Source organism: Heliangelus exortis, chromosome 1 (assembly GCF_036169615.1).
Source record: "Heliangelus exortis chromosome 1, bHelExo1.hap1, whole genome shotgun sequence".
Taxonomy (NCBI): Eukaryota; Metazoa; Chordata; class Aves; order Apodiformes; family Trochilidae; genus Heliangelus; species Heliangelus exortis.
In genome coordinates, this window is record NC_092422.1 from 41,409,331 (window position 1) to 41,433,000 (window position 23,670).

Sequence of the window (23,670 nt, forward strand, 5' to 3'; positions counted from 1 at the left end):
AATGTGCTCTGTTCCTCCCATAGGGAGAGCAGAGATCAAGACTCCTACGGTCAGCGGAAACATGAATTCAGATGGACACATTCACTGAATGATGATGTGTTCAGTGAAGAAAAAGCACCTTCCACACGGTCGGCAGCAAAAAATGACCTTTTGGAAGAAGAGACCTCCTACAGCACTAAGGACAGCAAAGCCACGTCTGCCACACAACCACACAAGGACAACCTGCTGGAGAACTCGGCCACTCGTGAAGCATCCAGTCCTCCAAAGAGCCTGGCAGGGGAGCAGAGCTCTGCTCTTTTGTCTACCCGCTACTCAGTGAATGCTCAAACTGGGTCAGCTCAGGTTTCAGCTGCTCTCCCGAGAAGTTACCAGAAAACTGATACCTCTAGGTTAACATCTGTGGTTACACCAAGACCTTTTGGTGTCCATTCAAGAGGAATCTCCTCACTTCCACGGTCGTTCACGGTAAAATTCCACTTGGCTCCCAAATTCTGTAAATGTTGGGGTCTTGGATAATGGGGGGGACAGCAGAGTTTTAATGTTTTTTTGTTTTTAAAAACATCATTTGCTGTTTGAGGGCTGTGTTAATCAAGCGGGCAATTCTGTTGTAGCTTTAGATGTTTACTTGTGTTTCTGTGCCTAAGGGCACTCATAGAAGGAAGATCGACAAATACAAAAAGTGTTTTGTTATTTATAGAAAGTCTCCCTAGTGGTTTATAAAAAAAACCACCCCCCTTTGTCTGATATAATTATTTGAAGCTAAGTTAACAAAGTACCACAGGCAAATTTCTAGGTGATACAAATTTCCTCTGCTCTGCTGACTTTGATGAAATTAGAATTTTTACTCTAGCCTAAAATTTGCTTACTCTGTAAAGCACTGAGGTGCAGCAATTTTTTCCTCCCCTGACTACTGTGTAGATTTTTGTAGCTTTCTCCTGAGTCCCTATCTGTCTCAATTTAAAAAAAATGGTAAGAATGCAAATCATTCTAATGATTCTGATTTTTGGAAGTTTATCTTAAAATGTCTGGACTATTTATTCTGCAAACACTTCAAGGGGAAAAAATGTCTTGCTCTTCTTTAAAGTGGCTAACTAGTAATTGGTACAGTAAGCAGAATTTGAATAAAAGGGAGACCAGTTTTGTCAAATACTTAGATCACTGAAAGATCAAGATGTTGGGTTTTTTTAAAGCACATGTTTACTGAACTGTTGTTTTTGTCCTAGATGGATGATACCCAGAAATACAACGGAGACGTAGAGAAAGCTAAAAGAACTCAAACTTTGTTCACTAGCAATTCGTTTTCACAACCAGACTCTGCACAACCTCTCTCCACTGGTGCAATCAGAGGCAGAGGTGAGGAGGAGGAAAAAGGTGTTCAGTCAACACCTCCTTCTGTTTTGGCATTACCTGTAAAATCCCAAGACCAAGGTGCTGAAAGCAGTATTCTTAAACCAGAGTATTGCTCTCCTCCTGATTCTCTTTCACTTGCATCTCCTGCAGAAAATGAGAGCCTGCCAGAGCGTGAGGACTCAAAATCCCTGGTAAGTGTGAAAATAATGTAATAATGTCATCCCTTAGTGTAATTGAATGCTGAAGCAGGGTAAAAAACCAACCAAACAAAAATGTCTAGTGCAAGTATTTTTTTTGTCTAATGCAAGAAAGCAGCTCAGAGAACTGCTGCTCCCTTTGATTTAATTAAGGGGAAAGAGAATATTGGAAAGAAAATAATTTGCTCCTTTACACCATTTTTTCTCTACCCTTTACATGTCCTGTGTTTAATTTTATTTCTCATTCTAATTCAAAGTAGTTGTTCTAAATATTCATTTTGGTGCTTGCAAAACTTTTGTTATTATCCAAATTAGTGCTACAGTCGTGTATGTCATGTAGATGAATGATCTAAGCTGCTGCAGCATTCATTTGCACTTCTGAAATTAATCAAAATCAGTACCAGAATTAACATTCACATTAATGAATTTAAAGCCTATCAACACCTCCTTGTGTATGTGCTTATTCAGTATCTGGGTCTCTCAGTGTTGTTGGAATAGGTATCTTCCAGTGCTATTTCCTCTGACTGATTGCATGTTTCACATGTTAAAAATGACCAGCAATAACTTGAATTGTAAATAGTTTTTTTTAATATCTAGTTATGTGGTTCAGATGACAGATAAGAAGTGAGCTCTTTGCATTCCTGATGCTGCTATAAAACTTAATTGTGCCACTTGCTTGGGTGAGCATCATAAGGCCTTGGATGCTGATTTGTTAAATAATTTCTCACAACAGCTTTTTAAAATCAGTCACTTTGAACTATTTTGCTTCCTAATCACTTGTGTAAAAGGAACATGTTTGAGTTTAATACTCCTGATACTCCTTGGCTATTGCAATGAAATTATCATAATTTTTGAAAGTATGGTAGCTGTGCAAGGCAAGAGATTATGATCATTTGTGTCTCTGTGTGTTGTAACAATAGGAAGAGGAATTATGGTTCTCATCAGTTAAAACATAAATTAGATATGGGTTCTTGATATCATTTTGTGAGCCAAATGAGAACACAATTTATTAAGTCCTTTTTTTTTTTTTTTAATGTCATTAATCACAAGATTATAAATTGGCCTTCCTGAAAATGAGCAACACAGGGTATTTTCGCTAACAATTTTTTAACAAAAATTTTTAGAAGCTTGTGTTTTGCCTTATACAAGCTGTAACTTAAGGAATGTAGGCCCCTTTTGGAAGGTTTGTAAATCATTGCCAGAATTGAGAGATTGATGTAGTTCAGTAGTCATCAGGGCAATAGCACCAGACTTGTGGAGTACTAAGTGTTTTACAGATGACTTGTACAAATGATGATGCTCAGTGTACAAAGTCACATTAATCCTCTAACAAGAGATTGGTTTGAAGAAGAGCTGAGTTTGGATGGTGGAAATAAAAACAGTAACAGTAATTTCCAAGAAAAGATTCAAATTCCAAAGCTGCTCTAGCCTGTGTGATAATCTGTTTTCATTAGTAGATTAACTTTTAAGGTACTGTTGCTCACCTAAGGACTTGTGCTAAATAGAAGAAAAGTCTCCTTCTCTATGGGAACATACAAGGTAGTAAACTGTGTTTTGAAGACAGAACTTAATTCCTACCCTGGGCTGGTACTGGGAGTGTTTTACTGAGAACATTCCTGTAAGATGACATGAAACTGCAGGATATTGCCTTGCAATGTTGTTGGCTTCTCCAGCCAGTACTTGGGTACACCTAAAGCCTCCTCTGGCTTCATCCTGCCCAGAGACTGGCTGAGCACATCTGCTTCTGCAGTGCTCCCTGCCTACCAGGCAGCCTACCAACATAGGAGCTTGGGAGAACTGGCTTAGATAACTAAACTTCTAAATATTTAAAGTTAGGGGAAAATAATTCAGCCCTTCAGGAAAGGTGGTTCACCAGGCAACTGAAATGTAGGTTGTACATTTAGTGCTCATGTGACGATCTCCTCCGTGCATATGCTAAACTATATGTGTTTGATAGAAAAAGTCTAAAATCTTTTCATCCTTTTATAACAATGTCAGTTCTGTGATAATTAAGTGAATAACATCCATTTGGGTGTTTAAATTGTTTTTAATTAGTTCACATTAGAATGTTCATGTATGAAATAGAAGTACACAATATTCTGTGGAATTAAAAGCAGGTGTTCCGGAATGCTTTCTCAATCAAATATTTCTGTAGTTTAAAATGATAATGTTGGGTTTTCATTCAGATTTTAAAAGTATCTTGACAGTCTACCAGAATGGACGAATTGGATTCTGTCTAAATCTGGGATTAGTTTTATTATCTGTATCTCCAATACTGAATGCATAGCAAAGCCATTTCACACAAAATTAAAGTGATGGTTGTGCACCCAAGTAAACCTAGGTGCAGCATTGAGCCTAAAGCAAACTAATGTTCCCTACTGTGGGACATGCAGGATAAAAATAATCTGAATTACTTTTATGTGGCTGTTTCACACCCCTGTTTGATGCTCCTGTCAGGAGGTAGTGCATTCCACAAATTCGTGACACTATCCATGAAGACCCATTTAAGGTTTTAGTTTCCTCAAATTACTGCATCTTATTGCATCATGTTAGGAAAAGCTTCAAGTAAGGTAAATGCAGAGCTAAATATATTTCTAGAGAAAATAGGAATGTCAACTGAGTAAAAGCCAAATTAGCTACTTAACTGACTTCAGTGCTTGTTCCTTTGTCTATGATGCTAATAATAGATAATTAAAGTGCACATTGTGAGCAGCTTCACTTATTTAGAGGATAAACTTTCCCTCATTTAGATTCCTGTGATACCAGATACTGTAGTGTCATGTTTTATTTTTCAGGTACAGTACAGTGAGCTGAGAATCAGCATAAACCAGAGACCTGGCCACAGTCGCAGCTTTGGGTTTACAACAAATTGGAGTTCTTCAGGGGCCACTGTACAGACAATTGAAGAAGGTAATGTGTATTAACTGTACAATTTTTTGCTCTTCTGTTTGGTTTGTAGGGGCCTCTAAATTAAGGCATTTGCTGTTAAGAATGTTGCAAATATTTAACAAAGCTGGGCAGAGAATTGAAAAATCAATATTTCGTTTGCTACTGTATTTCTGTGAATCCTCATGTCCTGAGACAGGTTTAATTCAGATAAGCTAAGAAACATTTTTCTAATCAAGGACACTTCTGTAACCACTGACAAGGCATACAAATGATTGCTCAGATGTTCACTGAGCCCCTTACAGAAAAGTAGTAAGGAGCACTTACAGGTTTTATTATTCAGATTTTTCCTTTCAGTTAAGTTTTAAAAATTTCATTTTGTATGGTTTGTAGGCAAATGCAGAGGGGACTTAGGAGTTTGTATTTTTATTTCAATTTTAGCTTTTTTTAAGTGATGCTGAGTTTTGGAAAAGCGTTTACATTTTTAAGCTGTTGCAACTTAAAAATTGGTTTCCAGTGTAGTTTTTTTTCAGATGTGTTAATACTGACAAATAGCAAACATTTTTGTCTTGAAAAGAAACATACAAAACATTTATTTCTAAGCTTTAGTAGTCTTCTGCAGAGAATAAACTCAGTTGTCTTAATTGGAAAACCAAACAAAACCACACCAAAATACACGCACACAAAAAACCCCACATATAATGGTTGTTTTCTGAACAAAGATCTTTCCTATTGCTGGTAATACTTCAAGAATATTTAATTATGCCTTTCTTCCAACTAACACAAGATCATTCTGAGAAAGGAGGAGTAACTGGAAACTTCTCATTTAGTTAGCCCTTAATTATGCTTTCCAGGGAGGAAAAAATACCATTTAATAGCACTTAGTGAACATCTTTCTTTTGTTTTTTTCTTTCGTCATTTCAAAGTCGTTTTTAGTCCATTCTTCACTGTAGCTGGGTACTTCTCATAATTATATCATAAGCATTAAGACATGCTTTGCATGAAGAATGACTTTCCATTTGCTTTGCCTGCTCTTAGGCTTCTGGTTTAATTTTGCTCCTTGGAGGCAGAGAACTGTCTTTTCATGCTGCCCACTGTAAATGGGACACACGAGGGTAGTGAATGTTCTTGCTGGTCATTGACAAAAGTTCATGTGGGCTCTATCCCCAGCCCTGGTAGGCAAGGAGAAGCTGCAGATGTTGTGGCTTTATCTTGGTTATGCTTTATTAACATTCTCCCTAGGAAGGGTGCAAAGTATAAAGACTGAATGGAGAAAGAACTGCCTGTTGGTATTCTCATTTCAACCTCTGTTTAACATTTTTTTTTCCAACAACTGGCTTGTGTTGTATCCTTTATTGATTAACTGTAACTTCCTTTAAAGAAGCAAAGGATGAAAGAGGTGGATGGCTTATTGAAAGACTAAGGTTGGGTTTTTTATTTTATTTTTGAGGGTAATTCATAGGATATTTTAAGTTGGAAGGGACCTTGGAAGATTGCCTAGAGCAAACTCCTGCTCAAAAAAAGTGTCAAGGCTGAATTCAGACCAGGTTGCTTAGAGCATTACCCAGGTGTGTTCGAAACCCTCCACGATGGAAACTGCAGCTCTTCGGGCAATGCATAATTATCCTCTCAGATGAAATTTTCCCCATATATCCAGTGAGACTGTCTCAGTTTGTAACCACAGTGCTGTGTTATCCTGCGATGAATTCCAATAAAAAGCAGACTTTCCCATCTCAGTGACCTCTACTTTTGGGTACTGGAGTTGTTGGCTGCTGTTGGGTCCCCCTGCTGCCTCTCTCCTCTAGGTTGATCAAGTCCATATCCTTCAGCCTATCCTCAGGGGGAAAGTTCCCCAGCCTCACCCATCCCAGTGGCCTCCTGTGAAGCTTGCCCCCATTTCTTTGTGTCTCTCTTGTAGTGAGACACCAAAACTGGACACAGTATTGCAAATGTGGCACAACAAGAGCTTCCATCAATCTGCTGGTCATGCTGGTGTTTGTATACCTCCATCACTGACAGGATCTCTCTAGCCCATCTTCCCAAATCTTTACCATCACTGGGGTTAGTCCATCCCAGGAGCAGGTCTCTGCATTCAACCCTGGGTCCTGATCAGGGTCCCGATCCCAACAGCAGCTTTTCCCTCTGGTATGTCAGCCACACTCTTCCTTTTGGCATGGTTTGCAAACTTAATGAAGGGTGTGTTTCACCAGCTCCTCCTGGTTATGGATGCACATATTGGAAAGGACAGGTCCCAAGCTGTATCCCTGGGGATCTATACTTGCAACCAGCCTCCAGGCTGAGTATGAAGCAGTAACCACTACCCACTGAACCTGACAGCACAGCCAGTTTTTCACCCATGTGGTCATTCTGCACTGTAGACAATATTGTCCCAACTTTGATAACAGGATACTGTGGAAGATCACATTAAAAGCCTTATTAAAGACAAGGTGAATGTCATCTACCACTCTCACCTCATCCCAAATCTAGTAACTTCATCACTGAAAACAGCCAGGTTGATTAAGTGTGATTTAGGCTTGACAAATCCATGCTAACTCTTCCCAGTCACCTTCTCATTCATGAGCCCAGAAGTAGCTCCCAGGAAGACTTTTTCTGATGGTCTTGATGTGCCTGTCATCTTAAATACTTAATTTTTCTGTAGCTTATAACCTGCATTTATTTTTTTATTATTCATAAATGACTCTGTATTCTACATATGCTTTTCCTTAAAACAAAATATTGATAAAACTACCTAGCAAGCAAAATTACCTTCTTACAAGTTTTCTCAAAAACCTTTATGAGAGTTAAGCTTTCAGTGCATGTTTCAATGAGAACCATTTACTACATATAAAATAGTGCTCATTTTTTCAGGAATTTTCATCCTGTACACAAAAAGATCAGATAAACAGCCTTAAAGTAATTGATGAGACATTGTTCTGCCAGCTTCCCCACTGCCATAATCTTTATTGTTTCAGTCTTTTCCCTTTCACCCACCCTATTTGCAATCATATTTGAGATTGTATTTATGTAGGAGTGCACACATCTGTGATCAAACACTTGCAGGCATGTAGAACAAAATAAATTTGACCTATTTCCTTCAAGGTTTAATTTTTTGACTGAGCTAGTGTTTATCTGTTGTAATAACGGATGTGGATAGGTTACAGATACCAACTAATTACACATGGATAATGAGTGAATTTGATTGGCTTTCTTTTCATCAAGGGTAGTAAGAAATATCTTTTACCTTCAGGGAAATTTGTTTTCTGTAATACAAAGTAAATCCTCTACATAGGGAGGATATAGAGGTGTAAAGAAATTATCAGTAAATACCATAGTCTTGGAGGAACTAAGCAGAGAAAAGCAATGAGCACCATAAAACTTTTTGTTACCTGAATTGCCAGAGAATCTCTACAGACTTCTCTGGAGGTGAATGAGACCAGAAGCCCAATATAGTTGCCCTGATTTGCACTGCTGAAGAAGCCCTTGTATTCACAGGCTGTAAAGGCAGTGGAAGAAGAGCAGCAGGCAGTTATGTGGCAAAAATTGAGTAGTGTAAATTGTCCTGGCTGTGTTAGATCTGCACATGCAATCTAAACGCTGCTGCTGTTCATTCAGATCTGTATGGTCTGGATGTGATGTTTGGTTTTGGTTTGTTTGTTTCGTGTTTTGTTGAGTTTAGTTTTTGTTTGTTTGTTTGTGGTTGTTTTGTGGGGGGTGTTGTGTTGTTTGTGTTGTTGTTTTCCCTAACATATTTACTGTACATAAAGCTTAGCTGAGGTACTGGTCTCTCCTCCAAACTGGGTCTCATCCCAATCAAATGATCTGAGTGAAATGGACACCACCTTTTTTGGTTTCTAGGACTCGTTCTGTCACAATACAACACAAAACAGGGAAATTATCAGTTCTGATGACCTCCCTTTAGCCTTAAGTTTTCCCTGTACCATAATCATAAAGTGCAGTTTACATGTAGTCAAATTGGGTGGTACTAAAGGTCTTGGATTTTCACAAATCTGACACAATAGCAAATGTTATGTGATGTTGAAAATAGCAATCTCAGTGTAGTGTCTTCAGTTGTATACTTAATAGTACCTTCCATTAACAGATGTGAAAATCCATTAATTCTTTAACATTTTCCTGTCTCTAAGGGGATGCACATATTTTCCAGCATATGTCACCCATGTTTTCTTCCCCTAAATGGAAAAACTATTTTTTGTTTTATAGTATTTCTTGAAAGTAATTGGTGTGTTTTGAAAACTTTACTGACACCTGCTAATGGAGTTTTTTGGTCCATGTTTTAAGAATGCACAAAAATAGAATATGGAGCTAAGCTTTTCTGGCATTGTAGTTAGTATTGGTTTTTAGTGAACTGTGAAGGTTCCCTGAAGGTGCAGTACAAGGAAACAATATTTTTTCATTTCTTAACTTCCTGGGGTCCCAGGAATATTAAAACCTAATTGAATACTTAATGAATAATCCAGACTTCTAGTGGCATTTTACTAGTGAATCAGAAGGTCAGGATGAAGCATATGGTATCTAAATTTTTTTATCATGCTTGTCCACATTTGTTTATGATGATGCAATATAATATAATAATATAGCATTGTTCTTGGTATCTTTTAAAGCAGTTGTGTGGATTTCACTGCTTTGGAAAATGTTTCTCTTGTGTGATTCAGATTTGCTTTGTATTACTAACATGAGGATTGATTGTGCATTCTTTAGTTTTCGGTTAGCTTTTCCATTTTCTATTCTAAGGGAATAATTACTAATGGAAGAACCATTCAGATGGAATTCATAAAATATTACCTAGTGAAGTCCGAGTTTCTCACCTCATGCAGTTTTTTGATTAATTAGAAAACAGTTTATTAATTGGTCCCTTCTGTTCTCTGTGCCTAGGCTACTGACATTACCTGCCAATGTTTGTAGTAGATGAGAGAGTATAAAGTACAGACTGTCTTGCAAAATATCGGTAGAATTCAAAGTTCAAGAGACAATAAAATTTGTTCTTAATTGAGAAAATAAGCAGAAGCTAGAGAAGTCTTAATGGGACAGCACCCAGCAATATCTTTTGTCCAAATACTAGTTAGTTCAGAGCTGACAAACTGTTTTAGTAAAATAATAAAGCATCATGTTCTTGTCAGTAGAGCCCAGAAAGTGTAAATAAGAAACCCAGCTTCTACTGGAATTATCAAAGTGGAGGCCTTTTTTTTTTTTTTTTTTCCCCCCTTTTTTTTTTCCCTGCTGTGTATTTGGCTAGTAAGAGGATTAGCCAAATGCTGGCCATATTTTGGCTAATAGTTGTCTTCACACAATTTGATGTTGCTTCTCTATCAAAATCCTGGATTATAAAGGAAGGCTAGTGAAGGCAGGGCTTGCCCCAGATGCTGATTATTAAATGAGCTAGCTTCAATGTGTACTCTTGCAAATCCAAAAGACTGATGTCTTTCATCATTTTCATATATTTCAAATTGAAACACTGGCTTATAAACTGGGTTTAATGACCTTATCTTCACAGTTTTCAGTGATTTTTCTGAATATCCACCAGTAAGCATTTCTTTGGTGGGGGGAAAAAGTAAAACCATTCGGTCTCAACCAGGCTAAAAAATACTTGTGAATGGAGAAATAATTTATTTTTTCTTCTGTTTTCTACAGGTAGCCCTGCAGCACTTTGTCAGCTGCATGTAAATGATGAGATCATTGCTATCAATGGCATAAAGGTTTCCTGTATGGACTACAGTCAGTGGGAAGAAGCCATCAGCAGAGCACTAGAAACTGGAAACCTGGTCATGGATGTCAGACGATACGGAAAGAATGGTGAGTTGTTTCATTGGGCAGATACAGTGTGCTCTGTAAGGCAAATAAGCTTTGTCTCTGCTGTACCTGACAGCTGAGAGTCCTTATTACCCTTACAGTAGTAATATGTATCTAAGCTAAGTATTTTGCTAGCGTGTCTGCTGCATTTTAACACAACTTGGCTTTTTTTTAACTGCCCGTGCAATTAGAAATGTCTTGACAAGCAAATCTACAAAACATTTGAACTACTAACATCTCTGTTGTGCTGTTGTGCTCTGAAGATGATGCACAGGTAAAAAAATGTGCAAACACCACACAAAGGAATAGAACATTTTATTTCCTGCTGTACCACAGAAACAAAGAGGAGCTGATTTCTAGAGGATGGTGATTTTTAGGGTGTCTCTCTCCCTCAATCAGCAGCTTCCTTCCTTCAGGGAAGGAGGGCCTTGTGTGTGAGCTTGTGGGTTATGTGGCACCTTCATGCTATAATTATGACCACTGACCCAAATATTGCAATGCTATAATCTGTCCAGAATGGTTATACCCATTCTGTCCAGTGAAGGTTTCCATCCTGGCTGAAGGCCTCATAGCATCTCAAGATTTTCTATGGTTTTAATCAGGAAACACTTTCAAAGTCCCAGAAGAATTTTTCCAGAGCAGCAAATATGACCAATAAGTTGTTTCACAGTATCAATAAAAAAAACCTTCTTTCAGTGAGAAGCTAGGGAGAATAAGTTACCAGAAAGTGGGGGAAAAATAGCAGGGTGAGGAAGAGATGAGAAACAAATCACAACTTCTACAGGGCTAATCACAAATGCAGGGTGATATTAGTGGAGAAAACACTCACTGAATAAATTTGAGCTAGTGGGAGGAGAGAAATAATGGATTTAGAGAGAAAATTGCTTGCCTTTACCTCAGCAGTTTTGCTAGAGTTTAGTTTTGGTTGACTTTTTTCCCCCACTCTGTGCTTTTTGTTGAGCACAGACGTGAAAATGACACTTCCCTGAATAGTGGATGAGTCAAATTGTACCTTCTGTGAGTAAAACTAAAGAATTTTCTTGATCCTTACTAATGCTAATGAAACAGTTTTCAATGAATACTAACTGCTTCATAATGTTGAGCTGCAGTAATCTGTATTAGCAAAACATCTGGTAAACTTTTACCTGGCTTATGACTAACAGTGGCATTTCTGGGGAAGGCGGTCTGCTCATAAAAGCCCTTTTTCCTGTCTTCACAAATTCCACCTGATTTTGTGTCTCCCTCTTCTGTTATGTGTTTTTCTTGTGTTATTTTAATGTGTTTTTTCACTAACTCTTGTTCTGTTCTTTAACATTACTGTCCACCTTAATTTCTTGATCCTCCACATACCAAAAAGATTGGGGCAAAGACCAGCCTTCCCTGCCACATGTAAGGCATAAAATCCTCAATCTCACCAGTATGGCTACCAACATTATAGGTACACCTGAAAATAAATGGATTGATGCAACTTCTGGAGAACATGTTTCCACATCAACAAAAAGAGATTTCTCCAGCAGCCTTCGAAGTTCTGTGAGTGTGTTTTTGTGCAGTCATGGGATCTGGGGGGGGAGAAACAAAGTGAAAATGGGATGCCTTGATGGGGAAGATGGAGAAAAGACCTTGGAAATAATTTTTATTGCATAAGGAACACTTAGGATACTGCAAATATGGAGATTGAGCTACGTATATATTAACGCAATTAAGTTTTAAAGACTTCCTGCTGTCTGTTCTTGAGTGGACATAGCTAAGTGATAAGTACTAAAATATGTGCAAACTGTGTTTCAACTAAAATGTAGGGATTGTTTGTTTTTTAGAGGACTTGTATCTCCATTACTAGTGTAAACAAAAGTTGCAGCCCCAAAGAACACACACATACCTGCTTTTCAAATTACTTGCAAGTAATGCCCTGCCTGCTAAGGAGCTGACACAGGAAGATCTGTGCTTCTGGCATTTTCTTGCAAACTATTTATTTTAAATCAGCAATTCACAGCTGGCCATTTATCCATTCAAATGCCTGCAGCCTTTTTATCTCACAGAACACCCAGTAAGTTTTAAATAGTTTTGTATCTTTCTGTGGAAGGACCAGAGGGCATGGACTTAAGCTCTGTCAGGGGAGATTTAGGTTAGATATTAGGAAAAAATTATTTACACAGAGGGGGATCGGACATTGGAATGGGCTGCCCAGGAAGGTGGTGGATTCTCCATCCCTGGAGATGTTTTAAAAAGACTGATGTGGCACTCAGTGCCATGGGCTGGTAACCACAATGGAAGTGGATTAAGGGTTGGACTTGATGATCTCAGAGGTCCTTTCCAACCCGGATGATTCTGTGATTCAGTGAAAGTGTTCTGAAGTGCTTAGGAATGCACAGTTCCTGTCCAGGATGATGTGTCATTGGATAAACTTTGTCAAATTTAATGAACCAAAGCTCTTTTTTTTGTTTTTTTGTTTTTCAGGATACAGATACGAAATTGATAAACGGAATGCAAGGAGATCTTGGCTCTAATGAACAAAGAGGTAAACCACAGCTGCTTTTCATCTTCTAATTGCAGGGGTTTACAACAAACACAGACACTAAACCTGTAATAATTGCAGGCTTTATCTAGTGGGTGAAGCAAGACCATAATAAACTCAAAGCCAGAGGGGTATCACAAAGATCTTAGTGGCCTCTGAACTGGGTGTAGTTTGCTGCCACGATGTGCCAGGCAGCTGAAGAACTGCCAGCAAAGCAGTGACAACCCCTCCTCCCCATATCTGCATTAGTGGTTGTAAACTTACTGTCTGTTAGGGGTGAAAGTGAAGGGGAAGGCACACAGTTTATTGCAGTCACTACTTTATGGTGTGGAGAATGAGTCAGTATGTGTGTTGACTTATTTCACTGCCCAGGAAGAGAGTAAAGAGTATTTGTTTACTTTCTTCCCCTCTGTCCCCCTGGTTCCCCACCCCACTGCTATTCCAGTTGCCAGGTGTTAGGGGTAGTGGGTTGTTTTTCTATTAGTATCTTACTTTTATTCCTGGAGAATGATATTGATGATTCTAGTATGAATAATAATGACTTAAAATGCTGTGAACAGTTATAGCCTTACTTGATGACCAGGTCAGAGAAATCAGGTATGTATACTTCCTTATGGAACAATATTCCTTAAATGTGGAAGTTGTATTTCATTTTAACTTGAATGCACATGGTGATTTATAAAAGAGTTCCCCCAAGATATCAGTTGCCCTTTGGAGATGCCTTTCTGATGACCTTAAATGGTGATGATTGGGCTTCTCACTCCCCTTTGGCATCTCAGTCAAGGAGGCTTAAATTAGACAGGGAGAGTCTGAGTCCAGGTTTGACACTTCTACTGTTGTTGTAGTTGGACATTGTTAGTGATAAAATGAAATACTAATCAGTATATCATATAACCTACTAAAAACTGTATTTGTTATTTTGAAATAATAGGTTTCCTTTGTGTTTCAGGGGCTTTTTATTTTTCTGAGGTGATGTTAGTCTAGTTTGGAGGAATAACAAAAGTTGTTTATCCAGTGGTGATAGTAATTTTATTACATAGATAAAAAAAAGGCACCTTATTGACTTGTTTGTATTCTTTGTATTTTTCAAATAGCATCAGAACCTATTTCTTTGAAAAACTTAAAAAGACGGTCACAATTTTTTGAACAAGGTAAAGAGCTAACATTTCATGTACTTCCATGAAATTGTTCTTGCTGCACACTCTTCCTAACAAGTCTGGTGCTGGGTGCTATACCTCTTCAAAATTGTTTGTGGCAGTTATGACAAAGCAACATAATTAATTTCCCTTCTTTTCCCAGGGTCATCAGGTTATTCTTACAATTCATGGGTCTACCTTTGTGGTAATGGGCCTTTGTGTGTTCTTTTATATCTATAGCTGTTTAAATCTCCTCTATGTTGTTCATGCTATTTTTTTTTTTTTCCACTGGGTAGGAGTAAGAAGGATAGCACTTTCTGTTCAGGTTTGCTACTGCCTACAAAACAAGAATAACACAACAAAGGTTTAGCACAGACCTCAAGAGAGCTGTTGATAAAACACTTAACTCTGGATATGAGTTTATCTTGAGTTGCAGCTCTCTGCTTTTGTCTAAATTGGTGGAAAATGGCAGCTGCTGGCTTTCCACTGTGTGATGATGTTGCAAGATCCCAAGAAGGACCAATATAAATTTTGAATTGAATACTCGAACTCTTAAAGGCAAAAAACGAGGCACTCAATTTTGGTTTTGTAGGTTGCTTTTTGGTGTTTTGCATGCCACGACTCACATACTTCCACTAATGTTCTGTGTCTAATGCTGTCTTCAGACTGTGTATGCCTTGCTGTTTTGCTGTAGCTTGAGCGAGTGAAATTCTGGCCCACTGAAGTCCACTGTGAATATTGTCATTTATTATAGTGGAGCCAGGACTTTGACTTCTGTGGTGATGGCTTCTGTTCTGGCCAGAAGTGATATGTGAAGTGCCACAGCATAAATTGGTCTTTGTGGTTCTGTTTGCTTTTAAGTGCTTTTGCTGCATATTGTACCTGCAGTATGGTGGTATTTTGTTGTTGGTTGGTTTTTGAGTTTTTTTGTATTTTTTTTTGTTTGTTTTTTAAAGGCTGTATATGAAGCTTAGTTTTTATTTTAATACTTTTTTAGCAATATTCGAAGTATTTTACTTGTGCTTGAGAGAGAACATTTCTAGAGTGTATGCTTAGTACAGTAAAGTTTTGTTAATTTTAAAATTTTGACATTTTAGCATTACAATATCATGATGGCTTCTTCTTCCTGAACCTGTACAGGCAGGCATAAGCTTACAAGGGTGAGAGAAAAGGGGAGCAAGGATAGGTGCAGCCTGTGTCTCCCTTTGGCATCTCCTAACACAGCTGCAGGAGTTCAAGTCTCTTGTCCCGTTGCCACTGTGGCTGTTGCAATCCAATTACAAAGATCAAATTGTGCATGTACAGGTTGGAAAGTAGGTTTTGATTCATTTGATGTCTTTCATATACCAAGTTTGACTTTTGCTCCACTTCATGTGGACATATCTTAGAAAACTGTTAGGACATCTGGCTTTTTGTATTTTTTTTTTAATACTGGAATTTAGACACTAACTGTCGAGTACACTAGCAACAAACAAAAATAAAGGTGATTTGTGGTTACAAGGATTGTATTTCAACTTGTGCATCTCCACGTTTTCTAAACTTTTAATTTATTAATGTATAATATGTGTCTCTTTTTAATAATTGTCTTGGCACAAGCTGAGACCAAGCCTAAGAGTCGTGAACAGCACAGGGTTTGTGGTGAATGGCAACAAGCTTACCAAGTGTGCTTTTGGGAGTAGGTGAAGAGGACAGTTCTAAAGGGTAAATACATGATTTTGTGGTAGGAGAGTTACCCATGGATGTCTGTTGCTCTTAATTCATGTCAAGGGCAATAGGTGAGTAGCTGCCCTACCCTGGAGCAGTGTTCTGAGGATTGGTTATGCTGAACAACTGGGTTTCAGGATAATAATAGAAAGGCTGTAGCAAAGAACCTCTGTGTTGCCACAGTGGGAGATGTACTGCTGATTGAAGCAATTGCTGATGCCACTTGCAAGCATGTAAAGCTTTAAACAGTTGCACACATTAGTTAAAAGCACCTAATGGACTCTGACCTTAAGTATGTTAAATAGGGCAAAATGCAAGCATGGCTTACTAAGGGAGCAAAAATAAGTCTGAAGCTCAGACTTTCCACATTTACACGAGTCTTGCAGTAGCGAGTATGTATGGTTCTAATAATTTCTGGGTTTTGTTTCCCAAATCTCACAGGAGGCCCAGAGCCTGCAATGCCTGATGTAAGTATGACTTATAAACTTATTAATTATTTCTATAATCCTGGTCTTTTCAAGTAGCCCTCTGCTTTCTGTTGCTTTTTATGCTGCTTAAACTTGTGATCAAATCCAAGAGTTACTGACTAAGGTTTTTTAACATGTAATGGAATGGTTGCTTTCTGTCCCTTTAACGAAAAGGCAAATTTAGGTCACTATAAAGCTTCTCATTTTGAAAAATATGTTTTAAAATGTGGAGTGTTGATCATATGAAAGAAGATAATATTATTTAATTTCTCTGTTCCTTTAGCTCCCAGTCCCATCTATCAGTGCTCCTAGTCGTCGGGTGTGGGATCAAGAGGAAGAACGAAAGCGACAGGAAAAGTGGCAAAAGGAGCAGGAGCGTTTATTGCAGGTATAATTCATCTTCATAATCATAGGCTGGCAACCCAGCGGCAACTGTTAGGAAAGAAGAGTAACACAGGACTCCAGTAACTTCTTACTGATGGCTTAAGAGGACTTTCAGATATATTTGCTGGGCTGCCCAGTGACACGCACTAGCAGTTACTCAGCAGAAAGAGGACAACACATTAGTGAGCTTCATGAAATGAAACCCAGAGTGAGGATTCACTACAGCCAAAAGTGCTCATTCACCACAAGATTTGTATGCTCCAACTGACATCAGAATTTAAAGGGTAAAGAAAGACCTAAGGGGCAGTAGTCTTAACTTTTGAATGAGCTGGGTTTTTTTCTAGTCAAAAAAATTCTCTATAATGAGTTTTTACCTTCAATTAGCAATACTACCTTCTATTCAGAGGTAAAGCAGCCAGTGCTACAGTTAGATGCCTGCTAGCATCGTGTCATGTAGCTATCATCTAATCAGTTGGTATCAGCCTAGTGCCCAGGACTTCTGTGAGTCAGGAAGCTGAACCTCCTAACACAAAACTGCCTTGAATAAGCAGTTGATAGAAGTGGAGGGGAGTGTTGCAGAGGAAAGGGGGAAAGTTTACCATCTTAGGACAGCACAAAAACCAAGCACATATCTATGCAAAGATGTCAACTTGATGAAGCATAAGCCAACTCAACCACATTCAGCAAGACATATATCTGAAAATTAAATTAAAATTATCTAAATTCTGTTGGCTAGGAGAGGTGTCAGTGAACATCATTTACTCTGCACAAGTCATCTTAATTAGTTTGGTGGATTCAGCAGAAAGCTGTGATGTTCGAAGTACAGCTTGGCAGCTATTGCCTTCTGTATATTCTTTGCTATATTTTTTTTAGCTTACAAACTCTGCAAGACAAGAGCTGTGCCTTGCTAAGCATATTTGTGGTCTCTGTTATGGTTTCAGTGCTCCATTAGATGCTTGAAGAGATGGCCTTAAAGAATGTGAATCTTGGCTCTCCTTTCTTGAGAGCAATCTCAGCCCTGTGCCATAATGTTTCTTTTGCTTCCTTTGCTTCTTTTTCCCTTCCCTTCCCTTCCCTTCCCTTCCCTTCCCTTCCCTTCCCTTCCCTTCCCTTCCCTTCCCTTCCCGATGATTTTCTTTCTCTTCCCCATGATCCCAGTAATAAATTTTCAAATAACAGAGAAAGAAAGCAAAGTATGTTTTGCTCGTTTTCAGCAACTTAGAAGCAATACTTTTGACATAATTAAATATTTTGCTGTTCCCAAGATGTTAAGTGGTGACTGACAAAACCATGAAAACATTCCTTGAGTACCTTGACTTAAGATACTAAATTGATTTTATACCAAATCAAGTCATAGGACAAATTTGGAAGCCCAGAAATGGTTTTTTTGTTTAGATAACATTCCAAAAGACCAAGAGTTCTTGCTCAAACCAAATTACTGCCTCATATTTCACTTAGTGATCACTTTATCTTTAGGGGATTATTATGCCCAGTTCCAAGTTAAATATAATCACTCCATCTCTTAAGAAATATCTTAGATATCTGATTTTTGTACAAATGGGAACTAAACTGTAAGGCAAGAAGTATAACAGATGTGAGATCAGTTGTTATGAGACTTAGTATGTAATAAGTCTGGATTCTCTGAAATCAGTTGCAGAACTCATTTTGATTATATTTGAGACAGAATTTTATTCACTTGTGGTAGACCTAATGTCCTAAGGGAGGTCAAGGATGTTTTTACCACCCTGGTCTGTTACAAAACACAGTAAGTAACAGTAGTGCATTTTGATGCCAATAATACATACCATTCTTCTTATTTGTGTGTTTAACTTCCATCTAACCTACAGGAAAAGTACCAGAGGGAACAAGAAAAACTGAGAGAAGAATGGCTGCGAGCTAAGCAAGAAGCAGAAAAAGAGAGTTCCAAGTATTTTGTTGAGGTAGGCTATAAATATGGCTTCACTTTTGTTTAGTTTCATGGTGTTTTTTTCCCTAATAGTAGAATCATACAAGCAGGCAAATAACTTACCTTGCTATGTCATTTATCTTCTCATTTTGGAAAATAAATCATTGTCTGTGACTTGGTAGAAAGAGGTTGCAAAAATGGGAAGAAAAGAGCAAATGGGATGTTTTGGATCCTGCTGAATTCGAATGTTTTCCATATGGATCTGGTAGATAATTAGCACCAGAAAGAACCATATTGGCAAAAAGTTACATCACATATAATGTATTGTGACCAAAATGAAACAGTCACCTTTGCTTTATATTTATTTACCTGATGTTACTTGTTGGAATTTTGCTTCAATGCATCATCATCGGGCAGGTTCATAAGTGTTTGGTTTGTTACTTGCATCCAGTTCATCCTATCTCTGCTAAATTTACATATCAAATCAACTTCATGTTTGCTGTCATGTGTTTCAAAATAGTGAATGTGTGTGGTTTCTGTAGATGTCTTATTTTGTGGCTGTTGCATATGGGAAGATGAACAGGTTTTTTCCTGAGTGTGGGAGATGTCTGAGAAATCTCTTGTCTGTTGCTATGTGAATTCTGCTTCAGGCATCCTAGCTAGATTAGTTGTGCTTATATAGTCATGAACAAGCAGACTGTAATTTAAGGCTTAGGACTTCAATAAGAAAGCTCACTGAGCTGTTAGAGGACTTTGCTGTACCAGAATATGAACAATTTAAATTTTTTATTACTATTATTATTAGAAATTTGGATGGACCAGCCCTTAATTGACAAACAGTGTTCGTTCCCTGCCTTGAAAACATCTTTTCACCACTGAAAGACCTTTTCTCATGTTTGAGAAAAAGCCATAGAGTGCTAGATTTGAGGTTTGGCTTTCAAGTGGTAGGAGGAGGGAAGAGGATGGAGGTTTCCTTAACATTACAATTTACATGGAATGCATTGATCTGATGTACTCATGAAGTGTCTATCTTAGTGTATGCACTCTTAGCTGTGTCTCAGGTTTCTAAGTCAAAACAATCAGGAGAAATGCTGGGTATCATGGAAGAGTTTGTTTTCCATGGGTATTTAAGTGGGGATGGGCTGGATTGAAATGTGGTATTTCAGAAAGCAGAATGTTTCACATAGCTGTGGCCACGCTGCCCATGGTGCACACTAAGGCTGCCGTGTGGAATGAAGCTCTTGTATTAGGAGAATGTGCTAGCAGGCACTCAAAACATCAACCTGAAGTACACCCTGAGTCTTGCATTGATAGTGTTTGGCATGCTTTTTACATGGTCTTCCCTCATAAAATAAATGAACTTATTTTCTGAATGAGCAACCTGTTTAAAAATCAGCTCCCACGCCTAAAAACATGATTTTTTTTTTTTTTTTTTTTTTTTTTTTCCTTTTTTTAAAAAATTTGCTACAGGAGCAAACTGTTCTAACTTTAAACACAACATCAGACTCTGCACGGGCTCCATCTGTGTCGGGCTGGAGAGCAAGCCCTGAAACTCATACTCCTGAGGAACCAGAAGGAGGTGGAGGAAGCGAGCCAGACAAGGAAGAGGAAAGAAGGAGGCTTCAGGAGGAGCGGCGGATCCAGGATGAAGCAGCTTTGCGTTTAGAACAGGAAAGGGAACTCCAAGAACTGGAGCTTGAGAGACAACGTAAAGAGAGGGAACAGCAATATGCTGAGGAGCAGAGGCGTCAGGCGGAGCTGGAGGAGCAGAGGCGTCAGGCGGAGCTGGAGGAGCAGAGGCGTCAGGCAGAGCTGCAGGAGCTGAGGCGTCAGGCGGAGCTGGAGGAGCAGAGGCGTCAGGCTGAAAGGCAGAGGGAGGTGCCTGTGGAGATGCCTCAGTACCAAAGGTGTGCATTTGCAAGGGGGTGTAGCCCCTCTTCCTTCTGCATTAAAAAAATCAAATGCATTTCTTGAGGGAGTGTGTATGTCCTGAATGAAATGCATTCATGTGATGCTCATGCTGCAGATTAGTCAGTGCGAGATACCACAGGATAAGCTTTCTTTCTAAAGGTCTTTCCCCATGAATCGAGTGTTCTATTAACCCACTTCAGCTTATTTTTTAAATAGGAAGTATAAATACAGTAATTATAGCCAAATCAAAGATGACCAGAAGCACTTAGTATGAAGATTTTGCAAAAGAACTCTGCATAATCATGTAAATTGGGACCTAGTGGGTCAACATATAGTGTTTGCAGAAGAAATACCAAATTAACTCTTTTCCAAGAAATGTGTGGCTGATTTTCCAGACTCCTCTCTTATTTTAATTTGACAGTGCAACAATGAAGTTTAACTGCACTACTGGGTTATTTTGTGGGTGAGGAGTATTATGGTAAATGCAAGGACAGATACTGACTTAGATACCAAATGCTGTTAGAAGTACCCACTGTGAATATATTTATTTTAGAACATGAAAAAGTTTCTTCCATTCTCTTCTTTGGCAGTTTGTTTAAAAACAGGCAACAAAACTCCCTCCCAAAAAACCTACCTCCCACTATTAGATTACAAGTTCACATTCTTGCCTAGAAGTTTGCAGACTGCTATTACAGACATCATGAGAGATTAATCTGTTTGAGACAGATTAAAACAGCAACTTTTTCCTTATTTGTTGTGCATTTAGCTTGCTGCCTTGTGTATTACTAGCTTTGCTGTTCCTTTTGAGGATTTTCCCCTTTTCTTATACAAGTAATAAGAGATGACTTAAGATAATGCGGGGGTATCGAGTTCAGTCCTGGGAGAAGAAAATATGATTATAAAGTTGCATATATTTGCAGAGGAGATTGAGACCTGGGGTTATTGTAGCTCATTGTAAATGACTGTTGCTGGAGGTCACTGCTGAGCAAAGCAGAGGCAGTTGTTACAATGGCTAAACAGGTTCTTCTTGGCAGCTTGAGCCAGGGTATGTCTACAGTTTTAGCTTGCCCCAGTTGCAAGATAATAGGACTTTGTGCAGTGACTTATTAAGCTGCTGCAGTATCTGCATATCTAAATCCTTGATACATGGTTTAGTCTCAGGGGATTTCATTGCTTCTGAGGTTGCTGCCAAAGGATGTGCCTTGCTAAACAAGGATAGCTTTGCTTAATAGTAAAGGTGCAAGTTCAGTGAAACTGGGATTTAAACCACCTAGTGTTAAATGTTTGCTTTACAATGATATCCAAAGATATGGCTTGAAATCTGAAATGTTACATAAACATCTGTGAAGGCAAAACACTTGCTACAAAGAGCACTGAGGTTGTACCAGGCAGCTGGAAATGCTTTGTGGAAGTTAGGCAGTGCTTCTCTATGGGTACTGTGCCTACACAATTTGCTAGGATGTACATGTAACTTTTAGAGGACTTCTGTGTTTGGAAAAAGCTTACCTCCTGGCTTTGAAACAGACAACATAATCACTGTCATATACTAATAATGGTAGTTTTGGCAGCACCTTAAAAAGTGGTTTTGGGTGTTTCCTCTTGTATTTTCATGTTTCTAACCAGCATATATGGATTTTCTAATTTTTACCTATTCGTACTTACTGTTTGTTCAATTTCTAGAAACACTTCTCTTTTTTCAAATTTAATATGTATTTTCTTTTATCTATATTTTGCTTCTAGACATTATGAGCGCTATGAAGTATCTAAAACAATAGAGGACCGAGCTGGCCATCCTCTGGTTGACAGGTAATAAGAAATTGAATAAATAGGTAGCTTAAAGCATCTTTAGCAATAAGTATTAACTATTTTAGCATGCTTAGGCTTGGATTCTTTATCACTTACAAAAATGTAATTTCAGGCAGTTTTTTCTGACAACCTCTACCTTCTTTGTTAGCTCATTAAATTAAGCCTTCTTAGAACTTTAACTGTGGGCTGTTTTTTTTTTTTTTTTAGATCTGATTTGAATATTTTTAGTATGAAATATTTCTATGTACATATTTCTTTTTCTGTATAAGAACATAAATTTTTTTGTTGGTTTTTTTGGTTTTTTTTGTAGGCATTATGAACGTTATGAAGTTTCTAAAACCATTGAAGAGACACCTGGCCAGTCATTTGCTGACAGGTATGTGTGATTCTGAATCACCAGCTGTAGCATCACCATTCCTGTGCCAGAAAGCTTTCAGATTTCTAATAAATTTACCCATGGCAGTTCAGTGTACACAGTGTATTACTGCTGTGTTTTTTCAGTTTTTATGGTGTGTTTTCGTATTGAGAAAACAAGCAGCCAAACTTTTGGCAAATTATATGCTATGCTGTAAACAGCAGTTAGTAGGATTGTACTGGGAGAAGCAGAACTATAAGGAAGTAGATATGTGGGTGTTAGTAGACTTATCTGGCTGGAAAAACATTTTCAGATAATAACTGTAGTTGTGTCATACCGTGCTACACAAACTAAGGTGCAGTCATCCCAGTCAGGATTGTGCAACTTCAGAGAGAGTAAACAGGGAGAGAAGTGAGAGGCAGCAGCAAGAGTATTTGTCAGGAAGAGAGCAGATGTGTCACTTGTGAAGTTACACTCTTTTACCTTGGCTATTTCCTGTTTTGTTTTGCTTGGTGGTTTGTTAGGGGGTTTTGTTGTTCATTTTGGTTTGGTTTTATTTCAGTTGAATATATTAAATGCTGCAAATCTAGCCCCATTGAATTAGACAGCTTTTCCTTGTCCCTATGGTTAAAAAGTGCTGAAATAACCTAAATCCAGAAAATTAGTATCAAGCCTTTTTCTTAGGTGACATCCAACAATAGATCTGAAAAAACGGCCTGACTGTGTATTTAATCAGTTTTTGTAGGTGGAATGAGCATACATTGTTTTATATTAAGAAGATCCCCAAAACTTACAAGGTACAACTAGTGGATGTGTTGCTAATGGAAGATCTAATTCTAACTTTGGAAGTTGCTGGCACTAGATAGTTATATCTTGGATATATGTGTGAGGAGGATACTCAGGCAAGCCTGACCTGCTCTTTGGAGCTTCCATTTCCTTCAAGCAACTGTGAAGTTGTTATATCTTCTCAAACAGAGAATAAAATATGTTTGCACCATAGGGCAGATAATAAGAATTTAAGGGATGATGAAATGTCATGCATTTTATGTGTCCTTTGTCTGGAGGCAGAGAAGACTCTCAAAACACTGCCATGCAGCCAGTGCTGTGTCTGTGAACATACAGCTGTAGCAGCTTGAATTTGTTACCCAGCAAAGGATTTCTGTTCTTTCCCAAAGTATTTTAACCTAAGAAAGTAACTGTACTGCTTAAAACTAATAATGCAGCACAGAGGTTCTGCTGAGGCTGCTGCTC

The 23,670-nt window shown here is 38.3% G+C and overlaps 1 protein-coding gene across 26 annotated transcripts in view; it reads left to right on the forward strand.

The window, feature by feature from the left end:
• LMO7 (LIM domain 7) overlaps window positions 1-23,670 on the forward strand; it is a 134,830-nt gene that overhangs the window by 99,738 nt on the left and 11,422 nt on the right. For 13 of the 26 annotated variants that reach the window (XM_071741042.1, XM_071740845.1, XM_071740861.1 and 10 more), the window contains 14 exons: window positions 24-465; window positions 1,224-1,541; window positions 4,343-4,457; window positions 10,080-10,241; window positions 11,596-11,768; window positions 12,693-12,753; window positions 13,845-13,901; window positions 14,050-14,091; window positions 16,032-16,057; window positions 16,341-16,445; window positions 18,289-18,381; window positions 19,818-20,254; window positions 21,999-22,064; window positions 22,375-22,440. In XM_071741042.1, the coding sequence (XP_071597143.1) occupies window positions 24-465; window positions 1,224-1,541; window positions 4,343-4,457; window positions 10,080-10,241; window positions 11,596-11,768; window positions 12,693-12,753; window positions 13,845-13,901; window positions 14,050-14,091; window positions 16,032-16,057; window positions 16,341-16,445; window positions 18,289-18,381; window positions 19,818-20,254; window positions 21,999-22,064; window positions 22,375-22,440 (2,163 nt within the window). The remainder of the gene's footprint in view (window positions 1-23; window positions 466-1,223; window positions 1,542-4,342; window positions 4,458-10,079; window positions 10,242-11,595; window positions 11,769-12,692; window positions 12,754-13,844; window positions 13,902-14,049; window positions 14,092-16,031; window positions 16,058-16,340; window positions 16,446-18,288; window positions 18,382-19,817; window positions 20,255-21,998; window positions 22,065-22,374; window positions 22,441-23,670) is intronic. The other 13 variants (XM_071741065.1, XM_071740912.1, XM_071741056.1 and 10 more) reach the window with 10 other exon arrangements.